This window comes from Fonsecaea nubica (assembly GCF_001646965.1).
Source record: "Fonsecaea nubica strain CBS 269.64 chromosome Unknown Scaff89, whole genome shotgun sequence".
In the NCBI taxonomy this organism is placed as follows: Eukaryota; Fungi; Ascomycota; class Eurotiomycetes; order Chaetothyriales; family Herpotrichiellaceae; genus Fonsecaea; species Fonsecaea nubica.
This window is the reverse complement of record NW_019173762.1, coordinates 40,732-68,377: the sequence shown is the minus strand read 5'-3', so window position 1 is coordinate 68,377 and position 27,646 is coordinate 40,732. Positions and strand designations below refer to the sequence as shown.

The following is a 27,646-nucleotide window of genomic DNA, read 5'->3' as shown; positions in this document are numbered from 1 at the left end:
CATTCTAGATCCACTTTTGGCGCCTGATCCTCGGAAATAGTTTGATAGCACAGGCTGAGCAGAGTTGAAGAAGCTGCCAAGGGGAACTGGGCCAATGAAGCATTGGCTTGATCGCTAACGACGGCTTGTGGGCTTGCTTCGAGACTGGGCCGTTTCTGTTCCACGGCCCCGAATAGTGGCTTGCCGAGAAGTCTCCTGTTTAGCCTTGCCGTCGCAGGGGCAATTCGCAAATTGACCAGTCAGCCCTGGACTATTTTAATAGTGTAATGCCATCAAAGCCCCAGAAGCAGACATCCGACCGTGTTTGCTTGTGTTACTGTAAACTCTAGAGGCACTCTGGTTGGTTGGACTAGGAAAAGTCTCACATGTCCCTATTGTTGTCTGGAACATGCGGCTGAGGACTTGCTTGACAATGGCGGTGGCGTCGTTCTCGATGTGGCCTGCTTTGGCTATTCTGTGCTATGGGATCCTCAGGCTGGAAGCAAAATCATAGAGGGCGAAGAAAGCTTATACAGGACGACCGAACGACGGCTCCTCAAGGTGATTGGCTCTATCAAACAGCTGGCGTTTAACGTGCCAGGCCAGCACCATTCCTGGACCACCTGTACCTGGCTAACACAAAGGTCAGTTGTTTTTCTGTGTCGCGAGGATTGCTCCTTCTGCCCTTGGCCAGGGCTATAGCCGATCGCATGACACTGTCCCGTCGTCAGAATCGAGACAACACCATACCAGATGAGAGGGGCAAGAGGGTTTACTTTCTGAATTGTCGCTGATAATCTGTCGGAAGCGTGACAAAACATGCCTCCGTTGCCCTGATGACGGCCTCGCAGGCGGCCAGTATCGCATTTCCGGAATCGGCCTGTAAGCGATATGCTACTAGCAGGAGAAGAAGGCTGCCGTGGAGGAGTTGGATTCCAAAGAAGTATGGCATGAAACTGATGTCCGGGTCACATTCCAGTATCTGGGTAACGCATTCAGAGGCGGCCATTGTGTGGGACATGGAGTCTTTGAACCCTAACGAAGATGTCCAGCTGCAATATTCTATCAGCCTATACTCCAGAACGGCAAAGGCCAAGGGGGATACATGTGACTTCTCCCTGTATATTGTGGGAGAACACCAAGTAAGTGGACTTACAAATCTGCATCCTCAAAGAGACATACCGGATCCCATTTCGAACCCACCAGGATCCTTAGGACACTGACAATATGGCTCGCGTATCCAGCCACAGTTTTGGCAATATGCGTTGCCTCGGGTTCTTCTGCCCCCGCGGCGGAAGATGGCTTCCATCGGGATTCATTCTCGGCCTCGTTCTCAGCGTGCATCCTGGTTGTGACGCGGTCCAATGTCGCTTGGTAATGATCAAGCTCACGCAAGATTTGACGTTCTTGTGAACTCCATATCGAGGCGCCCGAAAGAACGGGATGGAGGCGCGATCGGTTCCAATCCAGAAGTGTGCCACAATGGACCATCAATGGCAAGAAGAATTCAAAGAGGCCCACCCCTAAACAAGTCTTTGGAGGTCCGTGTGAGCGTCCAGTCCCAGAGGGTAGCAACATGCATCGAGGTCCCTCGGCACGAGTACCATGGCTGTGTGGCTGGGCACCCGATTGCCAGGCGACATCGTCCAGCGGGAGCAGTAAGTCTCTGCACTCGGCCTCCAACAGGGCAAGAGGCCTGTTGTAACACAATGCTAAATGTCGGTCCATCAGAAAGAGGAGCCACCACGTCCGGCGACGCTCCTCGCGCTGGACTTCATTGATTAAGTCTCCTTCAGCGTGTTGACTCAGAGAACATTTGCAGTTCAAGCTGGTTAATCCATTCTCTGCATCGTCGGGTAATATCGCAGACTGTACCTCCTCATTCAATTTCAAGTCCCGTGCAAGGTTGAAAGCAACACTCCACCTGAATTTTGGTGAGAATCACTGTGCCTAGAGACAAACAGCCGGAGTAGTTACTTACCACCTGATGCTTGCTGCCTTCTTTTCACTGCCTGATATCACCGAGGAAACATGAATAAAAGCAATAATATAGTCCATGCCCCAGGACTCTGGGAGAGTATCGCTCGGGAGGTCCAAGGCTCGGAGTAGGTCATCGTTCCTCCATCCCGAGTCCGAACCGAAGGCGGGCGGTAGCCCTAAGTCTTCCTGTCTCAACAACGGCTCATACCTGGCGGGATTCAGAAGGCGATATGTGAGCAGGCTCAAGTACTTGCAGACTCGATCTTTCTCTTCGGGTCCACTAAATAGACCCAGCGCTTTGTCGCTGAAGGCAGCTACAAACAGCATGCTACCCAGAAGCGCAGGATGAGTTTGACGAGGTTGAGAAGGGTGGAGGACATCAATTCTTCGTAAGATGAAATTGTGGATGTGGTGGCACGTAGGATGCATACGACTGAGGAATGCGCTGGAAAAATAAGTGTCCAACAGGTCGCAGGCAAGATCAGATCCAAATTCCCGATCCAGAAATGGCGACAAGTATTGCAGGACGGGGTATTTACATTGAGCAAATGCTTGGCTGTTTGGTGTTGGTGCTTCACGGGAATCGGCTATAGAGGGCAATCTGTAACTATAAGGATCCAAGATATGGAAGGTCGGGGAGACGTATGTCGAAGGGATGCCTGAGGGATCCTTGCCACCATCAAAATCCACTGCTCGAGTCTGGCCATCCGGAGACAGAGCAAGATGAAGCATTGCCGTAGTGTGCTCTAGTGAGGGAAGAGGCAACTCCAATCGATGATTCGGAGTCTTAGCAGCCCCTAGAGGGAGATCGTCCTCTTCTTGAGCGGTCACTCGCCCTCTTGTCTGTTGATTCTTTGGGGACGGTGGTGGAGATGGCGAGGCAGGCGAGACATTGTCTCGAGGATCATCCGAGACAGACACCGCTCCTGGAGGGTCAGTCCACGAGATGCTGTCACCTCTACGCCTGTTATCATAGACACATTGTTCTTGCAGCTGTGCACACCGGGTACAGGGGATGGTACCCGTGCAGCGAATCTTGGATTTGCGGCATTGATTGCAGGCCCGGAACTTCTCGCTGATGATTCGGTGGAATGGACGCTCTTCTGCATGATTCAGGTGTGTTTTAAGATGGCGACTCAAGCTGTCGTTACGCGAGAAAGAACGACCACATTCTGGACAAGGTGCTGAGGCAGGAGTCCTGCGCCGGGCAACCTTGCTCGAGCCCATTGTCTAGCATGGAGACTGGGTGATGGCAGCACCAGCCATTCTCGACCACGGGGGCGATACCGAGGAATCGAAGATGGTGAGCGCAGGGCTCGTCGTCCGTCGTTGTAGCAATGGCAGTGGAGAATGAGGGTGGTGAAGAGGTCTGTGGCTAGCGCATCCTTCTACTATCCAACCCCGCAAGCTACTATTCAATCAGGTTAGTGATAGTCACACGCTGGGGTCAGGGTGGGAGAAACCCTCCGAGATCCTCGATTGGCCTATTTGCTGGACTTGGTGAGCCCTGTCAGTAGGCGAAGATTGTATAGGTGAACGCCTGCTTGTGAGGAGGTAGCAATTTGAGAGACATGGTTATGCAACCTGCGCTCGAAAGATTATGTGTCTATTTTCCCTCTCTTGTCACAGGTGTTCAAGGGCTGGCCTGTCATAGCGCTTGATGCATGAGGTAGAGATAAAATGGGGGGGTCTGCTGATGAAATGGACAAGCTGCAAGAACGCTATATGGGAGAGTAAAGGTAAGAGACAGAGCTTCCGCTAGTTGATGCTAGAAGTGAATTGACATGTTCAAGTGACAATCATAGAAGGGTCGAAGCAACTAAGAAGCGACGAATCCGCAAGAAGTTAGAAACAATGGCAGACAGCTGATGAGCCGGGATGCGTTTCTCCCTACCTTTCATGCGTCGTCAAGATTAGACGGCATTCTATGACCTTGGAGACTGTGCATGTATCAGACGGCCAGAGCGTGTGAGCGGTTCACAAAGCGCCAATAAGATACGGTGGCGCATTATTACTGATGCGCAGAAGCACGATACTTGATACGGTGACACAAACTAACCTATACGCAGACACTATCAAGACTCTCCCGTGCTATCCCCGTCCCTCCTCTTCTTCCTTGGACCCCTCAATGCCTTACATCCAGACACATTCACTGACAGTCTGCATGACCCTCTTCATGCCGACGGCACTTAGCCGCGGACAGTGAGAAGATGCAGATATCTTTGGAGATACGATTCACCTTGTTCCCTCAAGCCTCGAACACGGGACAGCCACGACCATCACGTGCAACCACTGACAAGGTAAATACTGGCTGATCTGCTCCTTGAACCAGGCCAGGATCTCTAAACAGCGTCTTGTAATCCTATCAAATGACCACTGCAAACGGTGAACACTCCTCCACCGGGGCTCTGGACCCCTCCCAGTTCCGTGTGGCCATTGTTGGGGGTGGCATTGGCGGACTCACCACAGCGCTCAGCCTTGCGACTTACAGTCCTGAACTACCAGCAAGCAACATCACGGTCTATGAGCAAGCTCCAGCGTATAGTGAGATTGGCGCTGGTGTCGGTATAGGTGTCTCGGCCGGCCGAGTGCTACAGAAGCTTGGAGTGTGGCCTGCGGCGAATGCCATCTCGGGCTATCGAAACAATGTGCATCGGAGCAATCGTCGTTGGGACACGGACGAGCTGATTGTGGACGCCTTAGCCTTTGACAATGGCGGTGCCGAGGAGGTAAGACAGCTGTGGGTACATCGTGCCGAGTTTCTGGAGGTCCTGTACAGTGAGATTCAGCGCAGGAACTGTGCTACGCTGAAAACCGATAAGAGGCTTGTCGGGCTTGAGGTATGACGCCTGGACCTTGTGCTTCAGTATTTGTGCCTTTGCAATATCTGATTCTTGGGATAGAACAAGGGCTCTACGGTCACTCTTCGCTTTGCTGATGGGACAGAGGAGTCGGCGAATCTTGTCATTGGATGCGACGGCATTCACAGCACCGTCCGCTCCCAGTTTGCAGTGGATAAACCCGTGTACTCTGGCCGGATAGCGTTTAGAGGCACAATACCTCTATCTGCTGTGTCTGACGACTGGCCCTACTCGTCCTGGACACTCTCATGGCTAGCCCCCAACAAGCATTTTCTGGCATTCCCCATGTCACAAAATCGGCTCATAAACGTCGTCGCGTTTGTTTCAAAGCCAGAGAGCGAGCTCGACGGGCTCAAGGAGAGCTGGAGAAGTGAAGCACCACGAGAAGCTATCGAGAAAGAATATGCCGGCTGGAATCCGACCGTCCAGAGGATCATTCAAGCCATGCCACCTATCATAAGCCAGTGGAAAATTAACGACCGGGAGATTCTGTCGCAGTGGTGCTACATGGATGGCAAGGTCGTCCTCAGTGGTGACGCCGCACATGCAATGCTACCCATGCAAGGTTCGTTGATCTCGATTGAACAATTCCTCTTCTCACCATCTAATGCTGTCTTCTTCAGGCTCTGGGGCGGGTCTCTCCATCGAAGATGCCAACATGCTCGGCTTTGCAGTGCGGGATTACCTGAAGAACCCAGGCGTTGGACTCGCCACATATGTCAACCTGTACCAGACGGCACGCGTGCCACGGGCGCAGAAAGCCCAGATCACCTCGCGGCAGGCGGCGGAAGTTTACGACATGCACGGCCCGGATTTTGAAGGGAAGACGTTTGAAGAATGTCTCCCGGTAGTGCGGGACAAGGTCAAGGATCGTATGGCTTGGGTGTGGAAGTCGAACTTGGAAGCAGACTGGGCGGCGGCAAAGGAGAGCATTGGGCTTGCATAGGGAAGCATGGGTTATTGCGAAGATGTTTTGTAGCATGTAGAGAAAGAAAGCTTTGATTCCGAGGTTACACTGTCTAGTCATAATCATCTTCGCAACTGTCGAACCTGAACCCGCGAACCTCCCAAGCCTCGGCCTTCAAACGCAGGTATTTCCACCGACCACGTCAAAATCCCACCTTCACTCTCTTCTCCCACTAATATTTCATGCTCCTTCACTATTCCAACACGCGCCAGTTCCGATCCAGCGTAGCCTCGATCACTCAATCCTCAAAACACCTGCTCCGGCCTTTCCCCGTACGCCCTCCCGACCTCCCCTCGACGCATTTGCAGCTGCTCAACCCTGTGGGACCCAAAGGAGGAGACTCCGAGATGCGGCGGAACACGACTGACAAGATGGACGGGCGTTATTGGAGAAGCGACCGTTCAAGCCTTTCTTCTTAAGAAGCTTGGTATCTCGAGAGCCGGGTCTGGTGTGATCCCCCAAAGTGATACAGTGACACAGTGACACAGTGATACAGAGTCGTCTGGAGCCGCCTCCGAACCAAGACGGATTGATATCGACCTTCTACCTGCTCCTCTTCCCTTCCGCACCTAATTTTGACAGACAGAAGAAGACAATGCTGGCCACTGACTCGATATCTCACATCCCGGTATGGGGATGGGTTGCTATCACCGCGGCCCTCCTCTGTGCCTGGGCAGCCAGTTTCCGCTACCAAAAGGGCCTCAACAAATACAAGGGACCATTCATCGCTTCCTTTACCAACTTCTGGCGGCTGTGGCAGTGGGTGTGGTACACCGACAGATGTGCCTACCCCAGTGTGGTCAAGTATGGAAAAATCATCCGGGTTGGGCCCAACACGTTGTTATTCAATGATCCCGATGCCATCAAGGACATCTACATGACCCATTTCTCCAAGGTAAGAGACGCGATCCTTGATCAGGACACCCTCCCATCCTCAGCGCCATTCGGTGTCAAGAGTCTGTCTAACGCAGCAATTCTCCAGTCCGACTTCTACAAGGTTGGTCAGGGTGTCTCGCGGGGAGTGGCCGTACCCAACATCTTCTCCACCACAGATCGCATCTACCATGGCAAGCTGCGGCGATCGGTGGCCAACGCCTTCGCTTTGAGCACACTGGTCAACTATGAGCCGTATGTGACGGACACGGTTACCACATTCCTGGCTCAGCTGGACCAGAGATTCGCGGGTCGACCTGGACCGGACGGCATTTGCGACATGTCTGAATGGACAAAATTCTTCGCCCTGGATGTGGTCAGCGCGTTGACAATGGGCAAAGGCTATGGGCTATTGGAGGCCGGGTATGATCACATCGGCATCATCGAGGCCCGAACGACCTTCTTGCGCTACTTCACCATTGTGAGTTTCCCACGGTGGTAGGAGCAAGGACATATATAATCTAACGCTTCTCTTCCAGGTCAACAATGTCACTTGGCTCGACCGCGTGCTCAAGAAGAACCCGGTTCTCCTGTGGCTCGGCCGAATGGGCCTCTGGAACAGCGTGACGGCGACGGTGCCCATCGCACAGCGACAGCTCGACCAGAAGAAGCGCGACTTCAAGGGCGTCAACGAGAACGAGAAGACGCGGGTGGACTTGCTCACCAAGTTCCTCCAGGCCAAGGTCGACAACCCGGACATTGTCGACGACCGCGCCGTCTTGGGACTGACCCTCTCCATGGTCAACGCCGGGAGCGGCACAGTCGCCACCACGCTGGCTGCGACATTTTACTTCCTGCTCAAGTACCCACACGTGATGAAGGAGCTCGTGGCCGAGATCGACTCACACTTCCCGCCGCCGAGCGCCACTAGCAACAGCGGCAAGGGCACGGGCCCGATCAACTTTGCCGAGTACGTGGTGCCGTTCGCCGAGTCACAGAAACTGCCCTTCCTGGACGCCGTGCTCAAGGAGATCTTCCGCCTCTGGCCCGGGTTGGGCATGCAGCTGATCGAGCGGGTCACGCCGCCCGAGGGCGCGCACATCCTGGGCGAGTACATCCCCGGCAACATCATCGTCAGCTGCAACGCGTGGATCATGCATCGCCACAAGCCCACCTACGGCGAGGACGTCGAGGTCTTCCGCCCCCAGCGCTGGCTGGACGCGACCCCGGAGCAGCAGGCCGCCATGAACAAGGCGCTGCTCGTCTGGGGTGCCGGACCCAATACGTGCATCGGCAAGAACATTGCGTTTTTGGAGCTGTACAAGGTGGTTCCTTCGGTTCTGAGGGTGTTCACAGTAAGTTCCACATACAGACCTTTCTTGAGCTCTTAATCCCCCCCTGTATCCTCTGTCTCCTCCCACACTATAAAAGCATCCATGGCTAATGAACGGGGAAACAGCTCGAACTCGCCGACCCCGAGAAGGAATGGAAGATCTTCAACCTGGGCGATCCCGAGCCATCAGAGTTCTTTGTCCGGTGCCAGCCGAGATATCGGAAGATGTTGATGTAAGTCTACGAGTAGGTTAGTCGTATTTTTTTGACACGACGAGTCGATGCCGTGCGATGCGACAACACCCGGTAGAATGAGAAATCATGAGCGAAGAATAGATGATATGTTTACTTTTGTGGGAGAAAAGCACCCACCGTCGCCGCCGCGAAGGGATAAAAAGAGTTCATGACGTATTTATTGCAATGTCACAGATTTCACAGATTCTACCCTAGGTATCTAGCTATGAATGGGATTGTTTTTTGCGTGACCGCTACCTATATGGACGGACGGACGGCGAGACGTATATTTCTGTACTTGTATAATCTGTAGGGTAGATGTCTCTCTCCCCCTCATTGTTTCCGTGTACGCTTGTCTCTCGGCCTCTGTGTGTTGTGTGTGTATGTGTGCGTGTACATGTATATATGTATATAGAAATAGCCTGAGTCGCTTCTTTTTCTTCTCTTTTCGGACCTTGGATTATCTGCATCACATGTGCGTGCAGTTGTCGAAAAGGTGGGTGGGCACTCTATCCTCCTCCAATCTCCCTAATCATACCCTTGTTTTCACTGAGCCACTCCACGGTTATACGCGAAAGAGTGGCTGCTCAGAAACTCGAGGTCGCCGTCGAGCATGAACTCGCCCAGCTCCATACCGAGCGGGGACTGCTTGCTGTTCGCCACGATGCCGCCGTTGTGGTTGTATATGCCCATGCCCACGCTGGCACCTACCGCTGCGGCCCCGCCACCGAGCAGCACTCCATAGTCGCCGGCTCCGTGAGGCGGGACGGGTGGCACCTGTCCAAAGGTAGCCTGGTTTGTCGGTTGGTGGTATGTGACGGGCTGCCAGTTGTGGGGCTGAGGGATGAGGCCCTGTCCGATTGCTGAATAGAGACAGTTCGATCAGCTGTGCGGAAAACAATTGGGGGGAAAGAGAAAGGGAGGGGTAGAGGATGGTTTCGGATTGACGTCCGGGGAGAGGGAGGAATGGCTTGGGAAATGACAGGGAGCTCATTCAAGTACGTACCTAGAGCCTGGACGACCTGAACAAACTGCTCGAGATAGTCTCGGCACCGCGCGACCATGCGATTGTCGCTGTCCAGATGGCGGATCGCTTCGATCGCCATTTCCAAATGCAGGCACATATCCTCTGTCGACTCGGTCAATGACATACTGGATTCGTTCCCTAAGGCCTTCTGATCGATTTGGACCAGGACGCATGCTCCCAGCACCAAGGCTGCATTAAATGCTATACAAGATGTTAGATCCGAAGCCAGCACATTAGAACGAGATGGGGAGAACGGCAATCTGATGAGAGAAAACGTACTGTAATACAGCGAAAACCACCACGCGCCCAACAAGCCCCACTTTGATCGCCCCGTGGCAGATTGGAGGGCATTGTGCACCAGACAGATTATCTCCTTGGCCGACTTGATGGCGATCTGTATATGGATGGTGCCCACCTGTTGTAACAACGATGTATCCTGATGACTGGCTGGGTTGCTCAGTCCATCGAGGAACTTTACCAACACCGGGCGATGCAGCAAGATGCGCACGTTGGTGTAGCGGAGAGTCAGGATGAACCGGAGTCGCAATTGCCGCCATGCTTCCTCGGCCGAACCCTCTACGTGCGGTAAGCGTTCTGGCAATATGTCTTGGGTGGCGATGAGCCTCATATGGGACGGCAGTCCTCGTTGCCATTCCGAAAGCTGGTTTTCGATCTTGTAGACGAGGGCGACTGTGTCGACAGCGTTCGCTTTGAATGAACAGGCGAGATTCTGGCCGTAGAGTGAGTCGATAATGGTGCAAAGCACTTTGTATAGCGAGCTAGATTCGAGGAAACCAGGTTAACATGACTATCAAACGTGCAAGGATTGTTCACGAGTGCCACTTACATGGTGCCGTTGAAAAAAGCAATGCTCAATGACTCCTTTTGGTCGGTTCCTGCAGCTCCGCCGTCGACTACGGAGAATTCCATGGGCAGATCAAGTTGGACGTAGCTGTCAGGGATCGCGGGTGGTCGACCAAAGGTCATGCTCAACGTCCGGTCAAGCATGATGCAGCCAATCCATGTCCTTTTTCGAACCTCCTGCTCCAGTGGAGGAAAGACTCTGGCTAAATCGCTGGAATGAAGTCCTATCTGGAATGCGGCTCGCACTGCCAGACCATGTGTCTTCCATGTCTGTACTGACTTCTGCGTTCCTTGAAGGTACTGGCCCATGAGGAGGAGGAACTGAACTGTTTCTGTAAGTATTGGATACTCCAAGGCAGCCAATAACTTACCAACTTCGACACTGGTCCCCGTTCCATTCGCGTTCTTGTCGTTGAAGAGCCCTGAAGCTCTGCGAAAGTATATTTCCGACTCTGCGCTGGCTTTCGCCGTGGCTGACTCGACACTTCCTGGAGTGGTGGTGTTTTCCCGTGCATGCACTACGGCGTGAGCGAAGACGATATTGAGGAGGGCGAGCCAAATTCTCCTGACGCCCTTGAACTTGTCCTTGCTGGCCTGTTCAAATGTGGTCATGAACGAGTGCTCATGAATATAGGGAAACAAGAGGCCCGTGTTACTGAAGTACCAGGTGAGGAGCTCCCGTGCGACCGAGTCAGGAGGAAGAGCATAGATGTTCACTTGATCGAGAGGAGGATCGCGCGGTGTCGGAATGGGCGAGGCCGGGCCTGAGGTGTTGATGAAGCCTCCTGTAAATCCTACTGAATGATGTTCTGCGGGAGACGGCTTCCAGGGTTCAGGATCGTGAGTCAACCGGGCCACGGCCCTCGACACGTGTCTCAAGAAGGCTATATTCGAAGAAGGGCCAAAGAATGCGCAGTCCTCTTCCTGCGCAAAGGTAACCGCCCCCATAGCATCAATGGGGTCTTCGACGGTTTCGGCATCTTCGAGACTCTCTTCTCGCAGGCACGCCGTTTCCTGCTTTTCAGAATCCAGGGAAGAGACGCCATTTGAGGTGTTCGGATTGGCGGGTTGGTAGACAACATTCCGGTCACGATTCTCTAGCGAAGCAAGGCGGCCTTCTACCTCTTTTAATCTATCCTCGATGGACGATAGGTACCTGGAAGGCGGATCAACGACGATGCACTCAGTGTCCGAGGACTTCCAACTCACTCCTTGCCGATGATGATGTTCGAATATGACGCAGACTGTTGATAGACGCATTCAAATCCCAACTCGATACACAATGAGCACTTGGGACGCATGCCATCGCACTAGCACAGGCAGTCCGGAGTCAGCTCGACACAATGATAGAATGCTCATTTCATGGCCGGTCGTCCCGCGGCCCACGAAGACCAACAAACTCACACGTGATTTCCGCCCACGGCAGACAGTGCACGCCAGCGCGACTCGTCGTCGTTTGCTGGGAGGATCGTTTGACTCGGAGGCCTGGTCGGCTGCGGAGATGCCGTTTTTGGCACTGGTCCATTCGGGGTCGACCGCCTTCTGGCGACGTTGTTGGGATCGGTCGGCGTGAGGAGCGGAGCGGCCATCGTCCGTCACTCGGTCAGACTGATGCATCTTGTTCGCTCTGGTGGATCACGGGCTTCCTGCCTTAGCATATGACAATCGAGCAGAGTCGACGGCACAAGCGACGGGGGGAGTAGTAGGGAGGCAGATTGAATTGTTGTCGGCCGCGCGTGCCGGAACATGACCCTCTCGCTCTCTCGCTCTTCTCACTCTCCGTTTCTTCCTTCTCTATTTCTGACTCGGCCCACGGGGCTAAGGCGGATATGGAGGGAAAGCCGTTGTGATAACAAAGATGGTGATGGGGGACGCTGATAATGCTAGGCTCTAGCCATTGTCAGATAGCATGACAAGATTTAAAGAAGAAGAGCACACGGGGAATTGTGTTTCAGTGATTGATGAGATGTGGATGGCAAATGGTCAGCTGGCTTGGCTGGCACGGCTGGGTAGAGGGAATCTGGAGCTTTGCGGGCAGGCGGGGTACGAGACAAGCTCCGAGCCTCGTGCGCAGCCTGCCAGCCTGCGTAACTGCGCAGCTGTCTGGCCGTGTAGCGTCCGGCCTCAGACCCGACGTTTCCCCGTCTCCCTCAGTTGTCTCCCTCAGTTCGACTTATTGGTTGTTATGTTCACTACGAGGTAAGACTGCCACCACCATCTCAATCTCTTGCTGACCACCACCTAAGAGCACACAGGAATACGAGGTTCCGACTACACAATGAAAAACCTTGTCCCTCAACCACATGGTGAGGCTGCCGTATCTTGATGATCTCTCTATGCCTCTCGCGAGGGTCCTGGCCAGACTTTCTCTCGCTCCCTATCACCAGAAACCTTGATGAGACGCTAACAGGGGGACCAGATCGCCACGTAGTGTACTTATTGCAGAACTTCCCTCCACCACTCGCTCAAGCACAGATATAGCTTCCTGCCAGGCTCTTGTCGCCTGCACCTCGATATTGCGACGTGGCGGGAAAAGGACACAAGTTCCTCGTCATGACCGTCCCATCATCTCTGATCTTGCGAGCCTCCAGCACATCGGGCGTCTTCTGCTCCTCAACCCACGCCACAACCGCCGAGAGCGGATCAACCGGAACTGCTCCAGGGGCCGGGCCTGCACCGCAGTGATCGACACCGGGGGCAAGGAACGTGCGATAGAACTCGGCCACTGTGGACGCGTTCCCCAGGGTCCGGGTGACTTTCTTATGGTAGGCAATCGTGTCTTGGGGAAATATCAGTTGGTCGGCCAGGCCGTGCCACACAATCACCTTCCCCCCGGCAGAATGGAATGTAGAAAGATCTGGCTGATCCGAGCCTATCACTTGACCGAATTCTCGCTGGGATTGATTGAAGATGGTCTCAAATGCCGAGTATCCGATGGTGCTCGTGTCAAAATCCGGGTCTTTCTTGACAAAGTATTTGATCCAGGCATCATTCACAAAAAACGGTAGACCAACTCGAGTTCCGTTGACGATGGTCGTATTGGCCAGACTGTCCAGTGCTGCTCCAGGGTTGAGGGCATAGCGATGGGAGATGGCCGGTCCTTGGGGCCCTGTTAGGATTTTGGCGACAACACTGGCCATTCTCTCGGTGATGTTCTCGTTACCCCCTTCACACTGCACACTTCGCCCTACCAATGTCAACGGGTCAAACTTGCAGTCTTGCAAATCTGTTATGATACCGTCGGTCACTGCATCCAGAGCGTCACAAGCAGCAGTGCTCGCCTCGGTGAAAGCTCTGAGGACACACTGACTGATATAGGTCTCCTCCTCTTTCATGACCACCTGCGGCCATTGTTCAGCGACGACATACCTGGCCCAGTCGATGGCTGGTGCGCCAGCTACGATACCGTCGAAATCCTGGGGATGCTTTTGTGCTGCGACCAAGCCCTGTCTCCCACCCGTCGAACAGCCATTCCAATACGAGTGGGCCGGCTCTCTCCCGTAATATTGCGCTGCAATCGCCTTGCCCGCGACGGCCATGTCGTGCACGGACCTCGAGGCGAAGTTGAGCAAGAGATCCTCGTTCACGGTGCCGTTGGCACGGAGAGCCCACAGAGCCGGACTGTAGGGGTCCCCCGAGAGACCTGCATCGGTGGATGCGGCGGCATAGTCGAGCGCCACCACCGGAGCCAGACTGTACTCGAAGAATCCCGCCGCATATCCCGACCCTCCCGTCCCCACGAAGCGGCCATTCCATGCACTCCTGGACGACGGCAACCACACTTTTATCTTGACCTTGTCGCCCGCGCCGGGGTGCGAGATGACCAGATCGACACTGCAGACGTCCAGTCCGGTGAAGTTGGTGTTGAGAAGGGGAGGGTTGGCCAGCACCGTCGCGTTTGGGAGATGTCGCGACTGGATCGAGAGCACACTTGCTCCGTCGATGATCGGTTTGGTCAGCGCCGTACATGGCGATGTCGAACCCAGAGCTGTAACGCCGATGGTTAGGATTGAGAGGAGCAGAGCGAATGTCCGAGGAGACGCCATGTTCGGTATGTAGCTTTGGTGTTACACGAAGAAAAAAGGCCTGGTTTTTCTACACACGAAGAACATCCCGAGGGACTTCTCAGCAGACGCCTGCATTTTTATATATATACATGTATTCATTCATATCCACACTCCCAAGCAGCCGCAGCAGCAGCAGCAGCAGCACCCGCATCCGCAACACGCCAAAAGACTTTGTGATTCAGGCCGTCCGCAGCAGGACTGCCTCCCTCCTTTGGGGCTACCTGGCTAGCTAGCATCGTGGGCCGTTGGCTTTTGTATGTACACACAACCCAAGTCAAGTCAAGTCAAGATCCATAGATCTCGAGTGAGATTTTAGACGAGACGCATGTGTGTGGGTCTGCACCGTCCACTAACTAACTGCCTCTGTACCTTGGAGGCCGTGAGGTCACCTATGTACCCAGCGAGCCAGTACCTCGGTCTGCAATCCCACGAGGCTCACTAGCAGGGTAGGGTAGGGAGGGGGCGTACATAGATCACTTCTACAGCTACCAACCACCGACGGCATTGCAAGATTGCAAGATGAAATCCTCATGGACTCGTATTTTGATTAGGGCGTAAATCTCAATAGCCAAGGAGCCAATGGCTTACACGAGTTGATGAGGCATAGTCGTACTCGTGCCCGTCAAGCCGTACATCAGGCATGACATACACAGAGAGTACTTGGCAGCCTATTACCCAGTCTAACTGGATGGTGGCCTACAATCTGTTGCGTGTTCTTCCCAATGTCCTTCAAAATGTCACCCATTCACAAATCCATAGACCATATCCCAGCTGGAAGCGTTGCTGGTAGGTCAAGATGTGATCTCGACGTCAACACCCCTGCCGGAGTACAGCAATGCCTCCACAAGCTCCATTCAGTACATCACCTCTCCCCTGCCATCAACTGACGTCTGCCGTCGACATGTAGCCACTTCAGCACCTAGCTCTTTAGAGCCTCAAGTCCGAAAACCGGTTCTCGAGCTCTGTCGCACGTCGGACTCCCTCAGCGGGTGTATGGTTTTGCCCGCCCACCGGAGCGCCGCATTGAGGACAACGCGCTTGTTCCATGGGCATGCCGCATTCCCCAACAGTGAACGGGTGGTTGTTGGCGCAGGTATACCAATGCCCTGATCCACGGAAACCACTCGCCATAGCGTTGATCACAAGCCTCCACTCATCATCATTCACCACTGTCGTAAAGGTCGAGGACTCTAACATTCCCTCAACTGTCTTCACCTCACCCACTACATGTCGGGTCGAGCCCGGGTGCTGAGTGCATACTTGCTGGGCGTCACCAATATGCTCAGTGGCTTCTGTGCTTAGACCTGCAAAGTCTTCCGATCGTCTGCTGTAGGTCCGTTCCGCCAGGCAGCATTGCGCGTAGAATGTGTGAGCTTCAACCTCCACGGCCGGTTGGTGGGCTTCCCGGGCGGCCGCTAACAGCTTCAAGCAGTCGACTCTGTTGGCTTCGAGGTTGACATCGCGCAGGCCGGTTCCAAACGCTGCCAAAAAGTCCAACAATATAACAAGCTCGCATCTCAACAGCAGTGATTCGCCCTGTAAAGTCTGGCTGGTTTGTATGACGGCTGGATCGAATCCAACATCGCTGCTAGTTTTCCCTTGTTTTCGGGCGAACTGCACCATATCCCAAACTCGCTTGAAAGGCTGTTCCTCGATATTGACCTGCCGAAGGTGTTTAATGATGTGATTGCGTGTCTTCGCAATTGGTGAGTATCGCGAATCATGCGCGACCTTGAATATCAGCTTGATTTGGTCCTTGCGTCCACCAGACAGTATGTGTTCCTCCAAGTGCATCTTGTTCCCCTGACATTGGACTTCTTTGACCGACTTGGCCAATTCGGCTTGTTGTTGGTGAACTGACTGGTAAAGCGGAAGAAATTGTTGGTTTGTCGATGTAATGAATTTCTTGGTGGCGTCGTCGATGAGCCCTCATCGTACTATGCGGCCATACCTTGATACAGTTCGTAGTGAGCCTCGACAGCTGCTGCATACTTTGAGCTCATCTTTGGAAAACGGCATGGCCGAGTCAGTAATACAGACATTAAGCCCATCATCTGAATAATGCTTTGACATCTCCATTTGACCATCCATGCTTTCCATGGTCAAAATATGACCACACGGAGGGATTATGCATGGGTTCTCATCCAGATTGATCTCATGGTATTCCTGCATCAACAAAAGATCGACCACCATCTTCTTCACCTCCTCAGGAGCACAGATCTGACAGTATCTTGGGAGTGGACAGACCCCGCCACAGAGTGAAGGGCATTGGTGCCCGCAACTCAAGACACGGGCGCAGCGTTTTGAATAAGGTATCCAGTCACATGGAGCGGCACAAGGAAGAGTACAAGCGCTGTGTGGGCAATTGGAGGAGCATCTTCCCTCTGCGCAGGGAACGCACGGCTCATGGCAGCGTTTCGTGCATTTTGAGTGCTGGCATGATACTTCGCAAGGAGCTCGGCATGGCGGACAAGGACTATCCCCGTGACATTTTTCTTTACACAGGTGCATGCACGATTTGAAGGCACGGCCGCACGCGTGTTGGCATATCCCATGGTCTTCTCGGATGACTTTGCCATCTTCTCTTTTCTTACATACATTGCAAGATTTCGGACAATTATGGCCGCACGGAAGAGCTTCACCGCAGTTGGCGTTGCAGAAAAAGTCGTTGGTTTCAACGCTCTCATAGCATGAAAGTTCAACCTGATGGCCACAACCAGGGACAACTCGAGTAACCCTACCCTGGCAGACTACCTTGGAAGGATGTCTAGCTTGCCAACACGGCAGGGCATTTCGCATGTGGCCGCAAGGCAGGATGATCTGGAGGTCGTGCAGCTCCTCCGGGCATTTGACAGGACAGGCATCTCCGCACTTGTTAGGGCACATGTGGTCACATCCTTTCAGAGACCTGGGACATGGCTCGAGGCATTTGACAGCACTGTGCAGCATTTGCGAACGGCATTTGCTGAGGCAGGAATGTCCACAACTCAAGCGCATTTCGCATGGCAGGTTGCACCCTCCTTCAGGCGAGAAGATGGCGAAGTCGTCCGGTTTCGAAACGGAGAATGTGGCTTGTGGATGGCGGGGACACCGAAGTGGAAGCGAGTCGCCGAAATTATCGTCAGATTGAAGCATGTCGATCACAGAAGCCCACACCGGGACGTGACCAGAGGTTCGCGTGTCCCCGATGATGTACATTCCATGTTTGGCGCGGGACAAAAGGACGTTGACTCGGTTTGATGTCCGAAGGAAGCCACACTTGTTCTGGTCGTTGCTCCTCACCAATGAAATGATTACGACTTTGGCCTCTTCCCCTTGAAAGTTGTCAATGGTAGACACTTTGAGTGCCCGCGAGAGAGGGGTCTTCTGGAGTGCAGGTGTGGCACTATGACCCGCCTCATTATTGTCCTTTCCAATTTCTTCTCTTTCCAATTCAAGCATGTCGCCTTCGGTCAAGGAGATCTCGAACAACCCTTGGAGGGCTCGGTGGATTTTCTGAAGTTGGCCAAGGTAGGGAGTGAGGACCGCTAGATCATTCGTGTGGTAGACACCCTGTCTGACTAGATGAGACACCAGTGCAGTGACCATCTGGACTTCAAAGGTATTCGAATGGAAAGTTGTCGTATCCGAGTAAGAGAGCACACCATCCTCATGGTGTGCATGGTCGAGCCAGAAGAGTCTCTTGGCTAGTCCAGCCACAGGTGGATATGATTCGACCTCTGAAGAGTCACTCAACCGTGGATACAACGTATTGCGGATGAGTTTGGAAATCGAGGGATGCATTCGTCGCTGTGTCTCCAGGGTGCTAAATGGCACTGCAGTCTGGGTGGAGCACGAAGGCGTTACCAGTCTTTCGAACAGGGATATATCCAAACAGTGTCGCTTTCCCAAAGAACTTTCTCTCGACAGTTCGTAGCTTTGGATATGGGGAGGAAGTTGAAGATGGTCACCGATCAAGATTGCGTGCTCTAGAGAAGGCAGGAGAGCGGTACGAATATGCGCCTCAAGCACTTCTCCAGCCTCTTCGCAGACAAGGACCTTGGAATTGAGCTTTCGAAGAATTGGCAACGTTCTCGCCAGACCTGTAGTGGTTACGCCGATAATCTTAGCCTGTTGCAAACATCGAAGATCAACGCCTGCCCGGACTTGATCGAATCGTTCCTTGTGTTCCTTGTAATTGTGCCAGAGCGTTCAATAGTTCGGCCTGGGCTGTCTTTTTGGATTCTGCCAACCAATGGCAATACAGCCGCTGTCTCTCAAAATGATTCAAAGACTCGATGTTGGGCACCTGGAGTAGACTCTCTAGTCGGCGGACAGGACCTTGAGGTGAGCCACCTTTACGCCATGCATTTAACAGGTATGTCTTGTGACGCACAACCCTCTCAAATCCATCGTCGTCCTCTCCACCAGCAAAAAGAGTCTTGTAGGATTTGGGGTAATAGATTTCGAGGTAGCTTTTCAGTGCGGCGACATCTCCTTCGAGCGAAAGTCTCTTAATGGCCCTGGAAATAATTCTTTCGTCTTCATCAAGCCTTAACTTCAGCACCCAGTGTTCATGTCTCTCGGTTTTGGTCAAATCAATATTGCTGGCCAGAATACGGAGGTTGCAATTCTGCAATGTCTCGGACTTCGACTGGGAGCCAATACGGACAATCTGACCGATGCCATGTCGCACCAGGTCTTCTAAAAGTTGATCAAGTGCGTGGTTAGTGTAGCAAACGCACAGCACCGGACCAAGCTTAGCCTGTGCCTGTATTGCCATCAGCACCTTGATGAGAGCCACCCCAGTGAAGCTCTTGCCCGTCCCGGGGGGTCCCTGTATCAGAGCGAGGGAGCGCTGGAGAGATGTGAGAAGCGCATCGGCCTGTGCTCTGCCAAGAATGGAGTTCTCACGGAACGCCTCGTGGTTGGAATCATCATTGACGGCAATCTTCATCACAGTCTTGTCTTTCATGATGCAGCTGAGGTCGAAACCAAACCCGGGTCTGGTGGCGTAGTAGGGGGCTGCAATTTTCGATAAATCTGCTTGGGGCTCAGGTGCCAGGTAGTCTGAGAAGGGCATCTCGGGATTTCGGAGCATTGCTCGCAAAGCTCGCAAGGTCGGCTCGAAGGAGGGCAGCAGAACACCAGGGAACTCAACTATTTTGGCGGAAGCGGAATTAGGGGCTTTCATGAGATCCAGGACGGCCTCTGTCCTGTCGCTGACCAACGAGACGGCAGTGAAGGCTCGAACAGGGTCCGAGAACAGGTACTGAGGTTGTTCAGGTCGATTTGGAATCTTCTCGTCGTCTGAACTGGATGAGTCGTCGGGTTTTGCTAAGGGTTTGGTTGGCTTGCGCTCAATAACCGAGCAGAATATCAAAGCCCCATTGGAAAGAAGGCAAAGGAGGGAGCCTACACGGAGGCGTTTCTGAAATTCCCACCATTCCTTCCTGTGTTTGGCCGAGCGTTGCCGAAGATGAGAAGGCTGGTCGAAGCCGATGGTGATCAGCAGGCCCTGCCATCTGTTGAAATCGATTTTCACAACCCGGGCGTTGTCGTATGTCAATTTCCGCGAACCTTGAGGTTTACCTCTATTTTCTAGACTGTGGGAAGCTTGCACCTCTTGCCTCACAGCATCCCTAAGCTGCCCCACGGTATCTTCTCGAAGAAGACGGAAGTGTCGATCCAGAAGTCCTAAAACTCCGGGGAGATGCCAGTCCTGCTGATTCATGGACGGCAGATATTCAGAGCGTGTTGCAGATTTCTTCGAATGTGGGCATAATCTGTATATCACAAGCGTTGACGCAGTCGTTGTCATGCCGCGGCCCGTCCTTGGATAAAGCCCCGGGCAGGTCTTGCTGCAGAGCGAAAGTGGCCTTTGGGAACGCTGTTGTCTTTGGCGGCTTCCAACCTGTCAGCTCTCGCCCGATCCCTAGTCGTTGATTGATGCGGTTCACTATTCTCCTTGACTCGTGAGCTTCACCCTCGTCGAGTTTGGCCACGACATCAAACAGGGAATCTGCAAGCAGCCTGAGGTCATCATTCACCAAGGCGTGAGTATTGCAGTCAATGATGTTCGAGAAAGCCTTGACGACCGCTTCGATTTCCGAGGGCAAAATGTCAACTTGGCTACAGTCTGCGATGGTAGCAATGAGGGTCTTGAAGAATTGTACGGCACGCTGGCCTTGGACGCCGTAAATGAAGTTGTAAATTGTTCCAACGTGGACCTCGAGCAAGGTGGACGCGAGTACGTGTTGATGGGTGATGACTTGACACAGTGGTATTGCTTGCTCTTTGATCATTTTCCGGCGCGTGGTTAAGCTCATGCCATCCATACTGCGCTCGACCACTTGCTTTATTCGTTGTAATCCACCGTCCTTGGCCAGGATGAGAACTGTCTCTTGCATTATTCCCACTTCGGAGCCCACATATGCGAGAGCATTTTGGAAGAAGAGGGGGGGAAGAGGTGTTGGAGAGAAGCCATTTGCGCCGTGAGGGACGGATAGTTTCCAGGTACTGAATCTGTCGTCTGGCTCGTTTCTTGTCTGCCGGGGTCGATTGAAACGGTGTTCAGCGGTGTTTGCGAGACTCGCAGACGGACCGCCAGCAGCAACATGGGGAAATATGCATCTAGACCCGTAATGGCAGCGACCAGTATTGAGAAACAACCTGCACACCTTCCGGGGGTTATCATGTGCTTGAGAGCGCGGTGCCATGCTATACCAGTCAGATCAAAGTCCACATAGGAGGAAGCAAAGAATATGTTCTGCCCGTGGTTAGAGGAACAGTGACAGAATAGGCGGATGCCGCAGAGATACGTCTTCACAAAAGAGCGAGGGGTCGTGGTGAGGCTGTAGGAGATGCCTTAGAGGACCAGAGCAGGCTGGCTCTTTTGGTCGTCCGATGGGCAGTGCTTGCCTGACATTGGCGAGCTGCAGGTGAAGCCGAACGCGGTTTGCCTGCAGGCATCCATTCTACCGCCTTTCCAGTCATATTGGAGCAAGCCCTCATCTTCCAGATGATATGCAAATGTGACACCATTCCGGCCAGGATTGCCCACCGAATGGTGGTCTACTGGTCGGTCAAATGAGGCTGATTTCATCCAATGTAGCCAGCGATTTTGATCCTTGAGGGCAGCGGCCCCAATGAATTCTTTTGCCACGACATGGCCGCGGGTCTGTCCGTGACCTCTGCCGAAAGAACTGAGGGTACGTTTGTCTCTGATATGTCCAAGTGAGGCTGAGGTCCGGCGTCAACTGAGGGGTATTGACCAGTCTCGCCAGTTGCCAGGATGCAGCGACCCAAAACGTGGCCGAACCATATGGTCAATTAATCTGACATTGCGGCGGACCGGGTTCTCCATTGGTTTCCTGTAGAATCTAGACAACAGGCATTCGAACATTGGGTTGCCATGTGATAAGCCATCAGCCACTGAAGAGGGAGTTGGAGGGAGTTGAAAGCGATTGAATGAGATGAAGAGATGAAAATGAAGTGGAGCAAGCGCAGGGAAAAGCTAAGATGAATGGGGCCGGTACAAGGACGAGGTGTAGTGGAGTTGGAGGGCCCCAGGCCTACTGAGGCTCAAGAGGCTACCTAGGTAAGTACTTGTAGGCAGCTTAGCTAAGAGCCCACCCCCCCCCCCCCCCCCCCCGGGGGAAACCCTACCTACAGGTACCTAAGCTTAGGTGCCTCCTGACCAGCCGCTGGCCTACCGGTTTTATAACTTCCTCAACCTCTTGCGATTAAGAACCTCTACACCACGGAGGTTACACAAGGCCGATTTGCCTGTTTTAGTAACACAAATGAAATATATTTACAGACACCTACCGACAAATGATTTTAAGTGTTTTCGTATTTAATGGAGGCACCTTTGAGTGAAGTATCTGTGCAGTATTGGGCTGGCTGGTATAGCGAAGTACTCAACCCCGAACACTCTGCATTCGACGACAACTCCAGTTCAGCATGCACAGCCACTGGATCAATTGACCCGTCTGCTGAGTCGACTCTTATCGACGTTAAGTCTTGGTGTTCAGGGGCTATATACAGATCCACCTCTCCGTCCTCCTTGCGACTCCTCGGCCCCGTGGCCCTGTACTTCGCTATATTCCTGACCAAGGCTTTCGCGAGCCACGGCCAGCACAGCACAGCCTCGCTACGACATGAAAAAATATTTGCTTGGACCAATGTGCACTCGCATAGTAGTCGGTAGATTGTTCACGCCGGCTTCATGAGCTTCCTGATTGCTTCGATAGAGCCAAGATTGATCAAAGAGGCAAGAGCATGGTGGGACAATGGACCATGCTTGGCGACCTAGCGAGAATCGTAGACTCTGGGCGATAATGTCTAGAGAGATCGCCCCGATGCCATCTCCCGGGTCGAATCTCGCGCATGTTTGGTTGAAAACAGTGGTAAAAGCGGGGCGAGGGAGGTGCACCCTTTCGACTCACTCAGAATAGAGGTACAAGGGGTATATACCTGGTATACCTCGTACGGAGTGCCTAATAAGGCGTATCTATACGAGCGGATGTATATATGGTAGGATTCGGGGCCGAGATGGAGGACCTGAATCACGGGACTCCCTTAAACGAGCTCATGGTAGCATCTTGGCGTACACTAGTCTTTATTAGGAATGGTACACGAGCACTAGTTAACGAGTCCCGCCTTGTTTGTTGCTTCTGCCCAATAAGCTCCCTGAATTCACCTCTTGTTTGCACAAAGGCGCACAACTTGCACAAATTGGGTCTGCAAGCGAGTTTCGGCCCGCTTGGGAGGGGAGTTTTTGTGGTCTTTTCCAGATTGTTGTTACCCGTCTCGCCGTGTTTCTTCCTCGGTACATAAGTCTAAAAGTGCATTTTACCCTCCATCTCTGAATGGCTTCACGATTCATCAAAACGCTACCAGACCGCCATACACAGTCGACACGTTCAGAATGGCTGAGGATACCAAGGAGGGTGTCGAGGACGTCCGTACGGACGTCAATGACTTCATCGTCGACTGGGATGGGGACGACGACCCCGAAAACCCGATGAACTGGACATCCCGGATGAAGGCGATCAATATCGGCATGCTCTCATGTTTGACTTTTGTCACGTATGTTATATAGACGACCTGGAAATTCTCCCTGGCGACCAACTATTCAAGATTGCTGATACAGTTCTACCCTCCAGCCCGCTCGCGTCCTCCATGTTCGCGCCAGGTATCCCCGGCGTGATGAAAGACTTCAACCAGTCGAGTGTCATTCTCGCCGCGCTCGTCGTCTCGGTCTACCTGGTCGGCTACGCCTTTGGTCCCCTTGTTTGTGCGCCCATGTCGGAGATCTATGGGCGGTTGCCGGTTTACTTGATCACGAACGTCCTTTTCGTTATCTTCACCGTCGCCTGTGCCGTGGCCCCGTCGCTCGACAGCCTCATTGGGTTCCGATTTCTGGCGGGTTCAGCGGGATCGGCGCCTCTGGTGCTTGGTGGAGGAAGTGTGGCAGATTTGTACCCGAGAGAGAAACGAGGGTCGAAGATGGCCATCTTCGCAATGGGTCCGTTGATAGGTCCCGTCGCTGGTACGTTTGGACGCCCTCTGTGCTAGCCTCTGTATGGAGCAACTATAACAGATGTACTCACTCTATGATCAGGTCCCGTGGCAGGTGCCTTCCTCTCGCAGAATGTCGGGTGGCGATGGGTTTTCTGGGTCATTACTATTGCGGTAGGTGGTAACAACAGCGATAATTTTCATCCCATTCTCCAACTAACGGATGGACCAGGCTGGAGTTGTTATGGTCATGTGCTTCATCTTCATGAGAGAGACCTACGCTCCTGTCCTCCTCGAGAGAAAAGCCGCCAAACTCCGGAAGTCGACTGGCAATGCGCAATACGTCTCGAAGATGTCGACGGATGACACCCCTCGCGCGGCTCTTATAAAGGCCCTGATCCGCCCAACCAAGATGTTCTTCATGTCTCCAATTGTCTTCATTTTTGTTGTATGTCATTCCCTTCGCTATCCTCCCCTCGGCAACAAGCAAAGGTTCTCAGCACCCTCTAACCCTCGTCCACTGCGTGCTTTAGATTTACATCTCCATCGTTTACGGCTACCTCTATCTCCTCTTCACCACCATTACCGAGATTTATGAGACTACATATGGCTTCTCGACCGGTCTCGCGGGGCTCTCTTACCTGGGTATTGGTATCGGCATGTTCATAGGGTTAATCTTGTTCGGCGCCACCAGCGATAAGCGCATCCGCGCGAAACAAGCCCAAGGCGACGTGTCACCCGAGATCCGGTTGGAAGGGCTAATACCGGCCGCATTTTGCATCCCAATTGGGTTGTTCTGGTACGGATGGTCGGTAGAGAAGGAGATCCACTGGATTATGCCCATCATCGGTACTGGCTGGGTTGGATTGGGGCTCATGGGCATTTTCGTGAGTACACGCCTTTTGTTCTTGTCATTATCTGGAGGTTTGGTAGTTTTTTATTTGTTGCTTCCTCTGCTAACTAAGAGCCAATGTTTCAGATGGCTGTCCAAACATACTTGGTCGACTGCTACCCACTCTTCGCCGCCAGCGTCACGGCCGCCAACACCATCGTCCGTTCCCTTGTGGGGGCCTTCCTTCCACTCGCCGGTCGACCCCTGTACTCCAGTCTCGGGCTGGGTTGGGGCAACAGCCTGCTCGGGTTCATCGCACTCGGAATGGCCCCTCTGCCATTCTTCTTCATGAAGTACGGCGCCTGGCTCCGAACCCACCCAAAGTTCCAAGTGAGCTTCTGACCAGAAAAATCCCCTGCCCTTCTTTCTCGGAATTATATTTTTACTATTTGACGACATGATAGAGACACGGCACGGCCTGTCTATTGTGAGTTTGTTATTGAGCCAGTAATCTTTGCGACCATTTGTCACAGAGCACGAGGATACATGGGGTTTGGGTGGGAATATATTTGTGAACCAAAAGAGCCGGGAGGTGCAGGCGTCGTTGGATAGATGGGAAAAGGCTGGGGAAATGATCCATTTTAGCACCGGGACAGGTACTGCTTCCCATTTTTTTTTCTTCTGAGCGTTGTGCAGATGCACAGACTGTGCCGTTACCAAGTAGAATACATACTGTATGTACCTCGTACTTTGGCATGCATTCCTTCTCCGTCACCCTCGCCATGGGTGAGATGATGGATCTTTGTTTCCTGTTCCCGGATCAATCCATCAATTAGTTAGAGGAAATGGATTCCATTCCTAGTCGAAGTTGACCTAGAAGCGACATACTCGATTGTCATTGGGATCATACAAAGTCCAAAACAGCCCTTGACAGTTCTCAGGGTCAGAACTGGATGCTCTCACAAGGCTCGCAATGAATGACAAGGCTGCGCTATCGCCTCGCATGTTGTCCGTCATCGGTTGACCGCCAAGGCGCTAGTCCTCTAATGGTACATGTGCTTGGCATAACTTCATGTCCATGCTTGATCGACCTGGTATGACATTTCCCGATTCCAAGGACCTCCCTCCCAGCAACCCCACAGAAATATGCTTGCCGAACACAGAAATTAGGATGAAGCTGCTAACGAAATAGAAAGTAGTGATCGCTCTGTACTAATTCCAGAATCCCATTGCATCCTCCCGTCTGCCTTAGCCAGCCAACACAAAAGCAATCGGCACGTCCGCTCCATTAATACCTGCAATCCTTCAGACTCTCTTGTTTGCCGAGAATGGTCAGGACAGCGCCACGAGCCCATCCCGGGCGATCACCAAGTCGAGAACGTCTGCTAGTCGGCTGAGGTGAGAGACGAGTGGCTTACTATTCAGGATCTGGCATGGGGTCCAGCCTTTGCGATTACTAAACGTTCCCGCGGTGTTTTCGGTTCGTAGGCGGAGAATCCACAACCATCGATGGTACTTTGATGGTGATTTATATCGACGAGGGGATCCGTCCCCCATGGTCCTCAGTGGCTCTCTACAGCTATCCCAACAATATCTGACACGATGCAAGCACCACCAAGCTCAACGATCCAGATTCCCGAAACATACACGACCCCGGCAGACAGCCATGTGCGAGTCACCAACCACCCGGAATCTGCTCCTGGAGTGACACCCATCCTCATCGTGAGCCTGAACCGGCCTGATAAACTCAACTCCTTCACCGGCGAAATGATAACGGGGCTGGAGTCCTTTTTCCGGGTCGTCGATTGCGACAGCCGGGTCAAGGTCGTGATCCTGACAGGGGCGGGACGGGCGTTCAGCGCCGGCATTGATTTGAACCTCGACGCCGCTCCGCCCAAGGACATCCCCATCACGGACATTCGAGACACGGGTGGGAGGCTGGCGTTGTCCATGTACAACTGCAGCAAGACGGTGATCGTGGCATACAACGGGTTGTCCGTCGGCATTGGGATGACGGCCACCCTCGCAGCAGGTATCAGGTAATGTGCTCTCGTATCCCATCCCGACTCAAACCCACCCTCTTCACCCTTATTCTCCTGTCCACGCGCACGTGCACGTTGCATATGACACAAGAGTGCTAAAGAGAAAACCATGACCCTGCAGGATCGCAAGCCCCAAATCGCGCTTCGGGTTCCCCTTTTCCCGCATCGGCCTGACCATGGAGTCGGCGAGCTCCTTCTTCCTGCCACGCATGGTCGGCTACGGCCGCGCGACGTACCTCCTGACCACGGGGGCCACGTACCCGGCCGACTCCAAGGCCCTGGACGGCATCTTCTCCGAGCTGGTCCCGGAGCCCAAGGACGTGCTGCCGCGCGCCGTGCAGCTGGCCGAGGAACTCGTCGAGCGCGTCAGCACCACGGCCATCCACCTGAACCGCCAGCTCATCTGGCGCAACGCTGGGTCTGCAGAGGCCGCGCACCTCGTCGACAGTCCCTTGCTGGCCCACCAATTCTCTTCCAGGTAAGTCGCCCCCCTGACCCGAGACTTTGCCTCGCCTCTCAACCTTCTACATACATGCACAAATGCACAAGAAGACCTCCAACAAACAGAGCAAGACCATTCCACTGACCAATGGTGACACGTACTGTATGTATGTATATATAGGGACCACGCCGAAGCCAAACGCGCCTTTTTCGCCTCTGGCAAACCAGACTTCCAGGACCAACTCGACAAGGACGCCCCCGTCACGTATCCCTGGTGGACGGCGCCGGCCGTCGACCCCAGACCTGCCGTGACACATGCGGCCACTCCGAAATCCAGGCTCTAAGTCAACCTGATTAGGGTTGGTGTTGCGGTTGGGTTGACACAGCGTATGTGGATGCATCTTTCTGCCCAGCGCTACAAGTGCGGATGATGGCATTGTTTCCAGAATCCATTGACCTTTCCCAGCACGCATGGGCGGATTTCTCGTGTCTTGGTTTTGTGACTTGGTCAAACTTCCCATACAAAAGACAGACAGCCACGGTCACCTTTTCGCCGATCCTACAAAGAACCCACAGTCTAGTCCTCACGGCCGCTTCCAAGGAAATCAGCAAAAATACATATCCTGATAGCCATTTAAACGAC

The 27,646-nt window shown here is 53.3% G+C and overlaps 8 protein-coding genes across 8 annotated transcripts; 4 read left to right on the top strand and 4 right to left on the bottom strand.

Annotated features, from left to right (window-relative positions):
- Positions 1 to 751: 751 nt before the first annotated feature.
- AYO20_09527 (hypothetical protein) lies at positions 752 to 3,186 on the bottom strand (the record flags this gene model as incomplete). The annotated part of the gene is made up of 3 exons (XM_022647796.1): positions 752 to 1,031; positions 1,136 to 1,903; positions 1,961 to 3,186. The coding sequence occupies 3 exons, from the start codon at positions 3,184 to 3,186 to the stop codon at positions 752 to 754; spliced, it is 2,274 nt and encodes a 757-aa protein (XP_022496233.1).
- Positions 3,187 to 4,328: 1,142 nt separating this feature from the next.
- AYO20_09526 (hypothetical protein) lies at positions 4,329 to 5,766 on the top strand (the record flags this gene model as incomplete). Its single annotated transcript, XM_022647795.1, has 3 exons — positions 4,329 to 4,799; positions 4,863 to 5,385; positions 5,444 to 5,766. The coding sequence occupies 3 exons, from the start codon at positions 4,329 to 4,331 to the stop codon at positions 5,764 to 5,766; spliced, it is 1,317 nt and encodes a 438-aa protein (XP_022496232.1).
- A 616-nt stretch (positions 5,767 to 6,382) lies between these two features.
- Positions 6,383 to 8,230, top strand: AYO20_09525 (hypothetical protein; the record flags this gene model as incomplete). The annotated part of the gene is made up of 3 exons (XM_022647794.1): positions 6,383 to 7,141; positions 7,200 to 8,015; positions 8,120 to 8,230. The coding sequence occupies 3 exons, from the start codon at positions 6,383 to 6,385 to the stop codon at positions 8,228 to 8,230; spliced, it is 1,686 nt and encodes a 561-aa protein (XP_022496231.1).
- A 542-nt stretch (positions 8,231 to 8,772) lies between these two features.
- On the bottom strand, positions 8,773 to 11,734 carry AYO20_09524 (hypothetical protein; the record flags this gene model as incomplete). Its single annotated transcript, XM_022647793.1, has 7 exons — positions 8,773 to 9,089; positions 9,233 to 9,454; positions 9,533 to 10,032; positions 10,101 to 10,443; positions 10,489 to 11,273; positions 11,327 to 11,427; positions 11,522 to 11,734. 7 exons carry the CDS (start codon positions 11,732 to 11,734, stop codon positions 8,773 to 8,775), a joined length of 2,481 nt encoding a protein of 826 aa, XP_022496230.1.
- Positions 11,735 to 12,582: 848 nt separating this feature from the next.
- Positions 12,583 to 14,163, bottom strand: AYO20_09523 (hypothetical protein; the record flags this gene model as incomplete). The annotated part of the gene is made up of 1 exon (XM_022647792.1): positions 12,583 to 14,163. The coding sequence occupies one exon, from the start codon at positions 14,161 to 14,163 to the stop codon at positions 12,583 to 12,585; it is 1,581 nt and encodes a 526-aa protein (XP_022496229.1).
- Positions 14,164 to 15,111: 948 nt separating this feature from the next.
- On the bottom strand, positions 15,112 to 20,573 carry AYO20_09522 (hypothetical protein; the record flags this gene model as incomplete). Its single annotated transcript, XM_022647791.1, has 5 exons — positions 15,112 to 16,044; positions 16,123 to 16,135; positions 17,201 to 18,266; positions 18,331 to 19,743; positions 19,961 to 20,573. The coding sequence occupies 5 exons, from the start codon at positions 20,571 to 20,573 to the stop codon at positions 15,112 to 15,114; spliced, it is 4,038 nt and encodes a 1,345-aa protein (XP_022496228.1).
- Positions 20,574 to 23,095: 2,522 nt separating this feature from the next.
- AYO20_09521 (hypothetical protein) lies at positions 23,096 to 24,922 on the top strand (the record flags this gene model as incomplete). Its single annotated transcript, XM_022647790.1, has 6 exons — positions 23,096 to 23,256; positions 23,334 to 23,719; positions 23,792 to 23,862; positions 23,921 to 24,136; positions 24,222 to 24,575; positions 24,668 to 24,922. 6 exons carry the CDS (start codon positions 23,096 to 23,098, stop codon positions 24,920 to 24,922), a joined length of 1,443 nt encoding a protein of 480 aa, XP_022496227.1.
- Positions 24,923 to 26,122: 1,200 nt separating this feature from the next.
- Positions 26,123 to 27,347, top strand: AYO20_09520 (hypothetical protein; the record flags this gene model as incomplete). The annotated part of the gene is made up of 3 exons (XM_022647789.1): positions 26,123 to 26,559; positions 26,684 to 27,040; positions 27,185 to 27,347. 3 exons carry the CDS (start codon positions 26,123 to 26,125, stop codon positions 27,345 to 27,347), a joined length of 957 nt encoding a protein of 318 aa, XP_022496226.1.
- Positions 27,348 to 27,646: the final 299 nt, after the last annotated feature.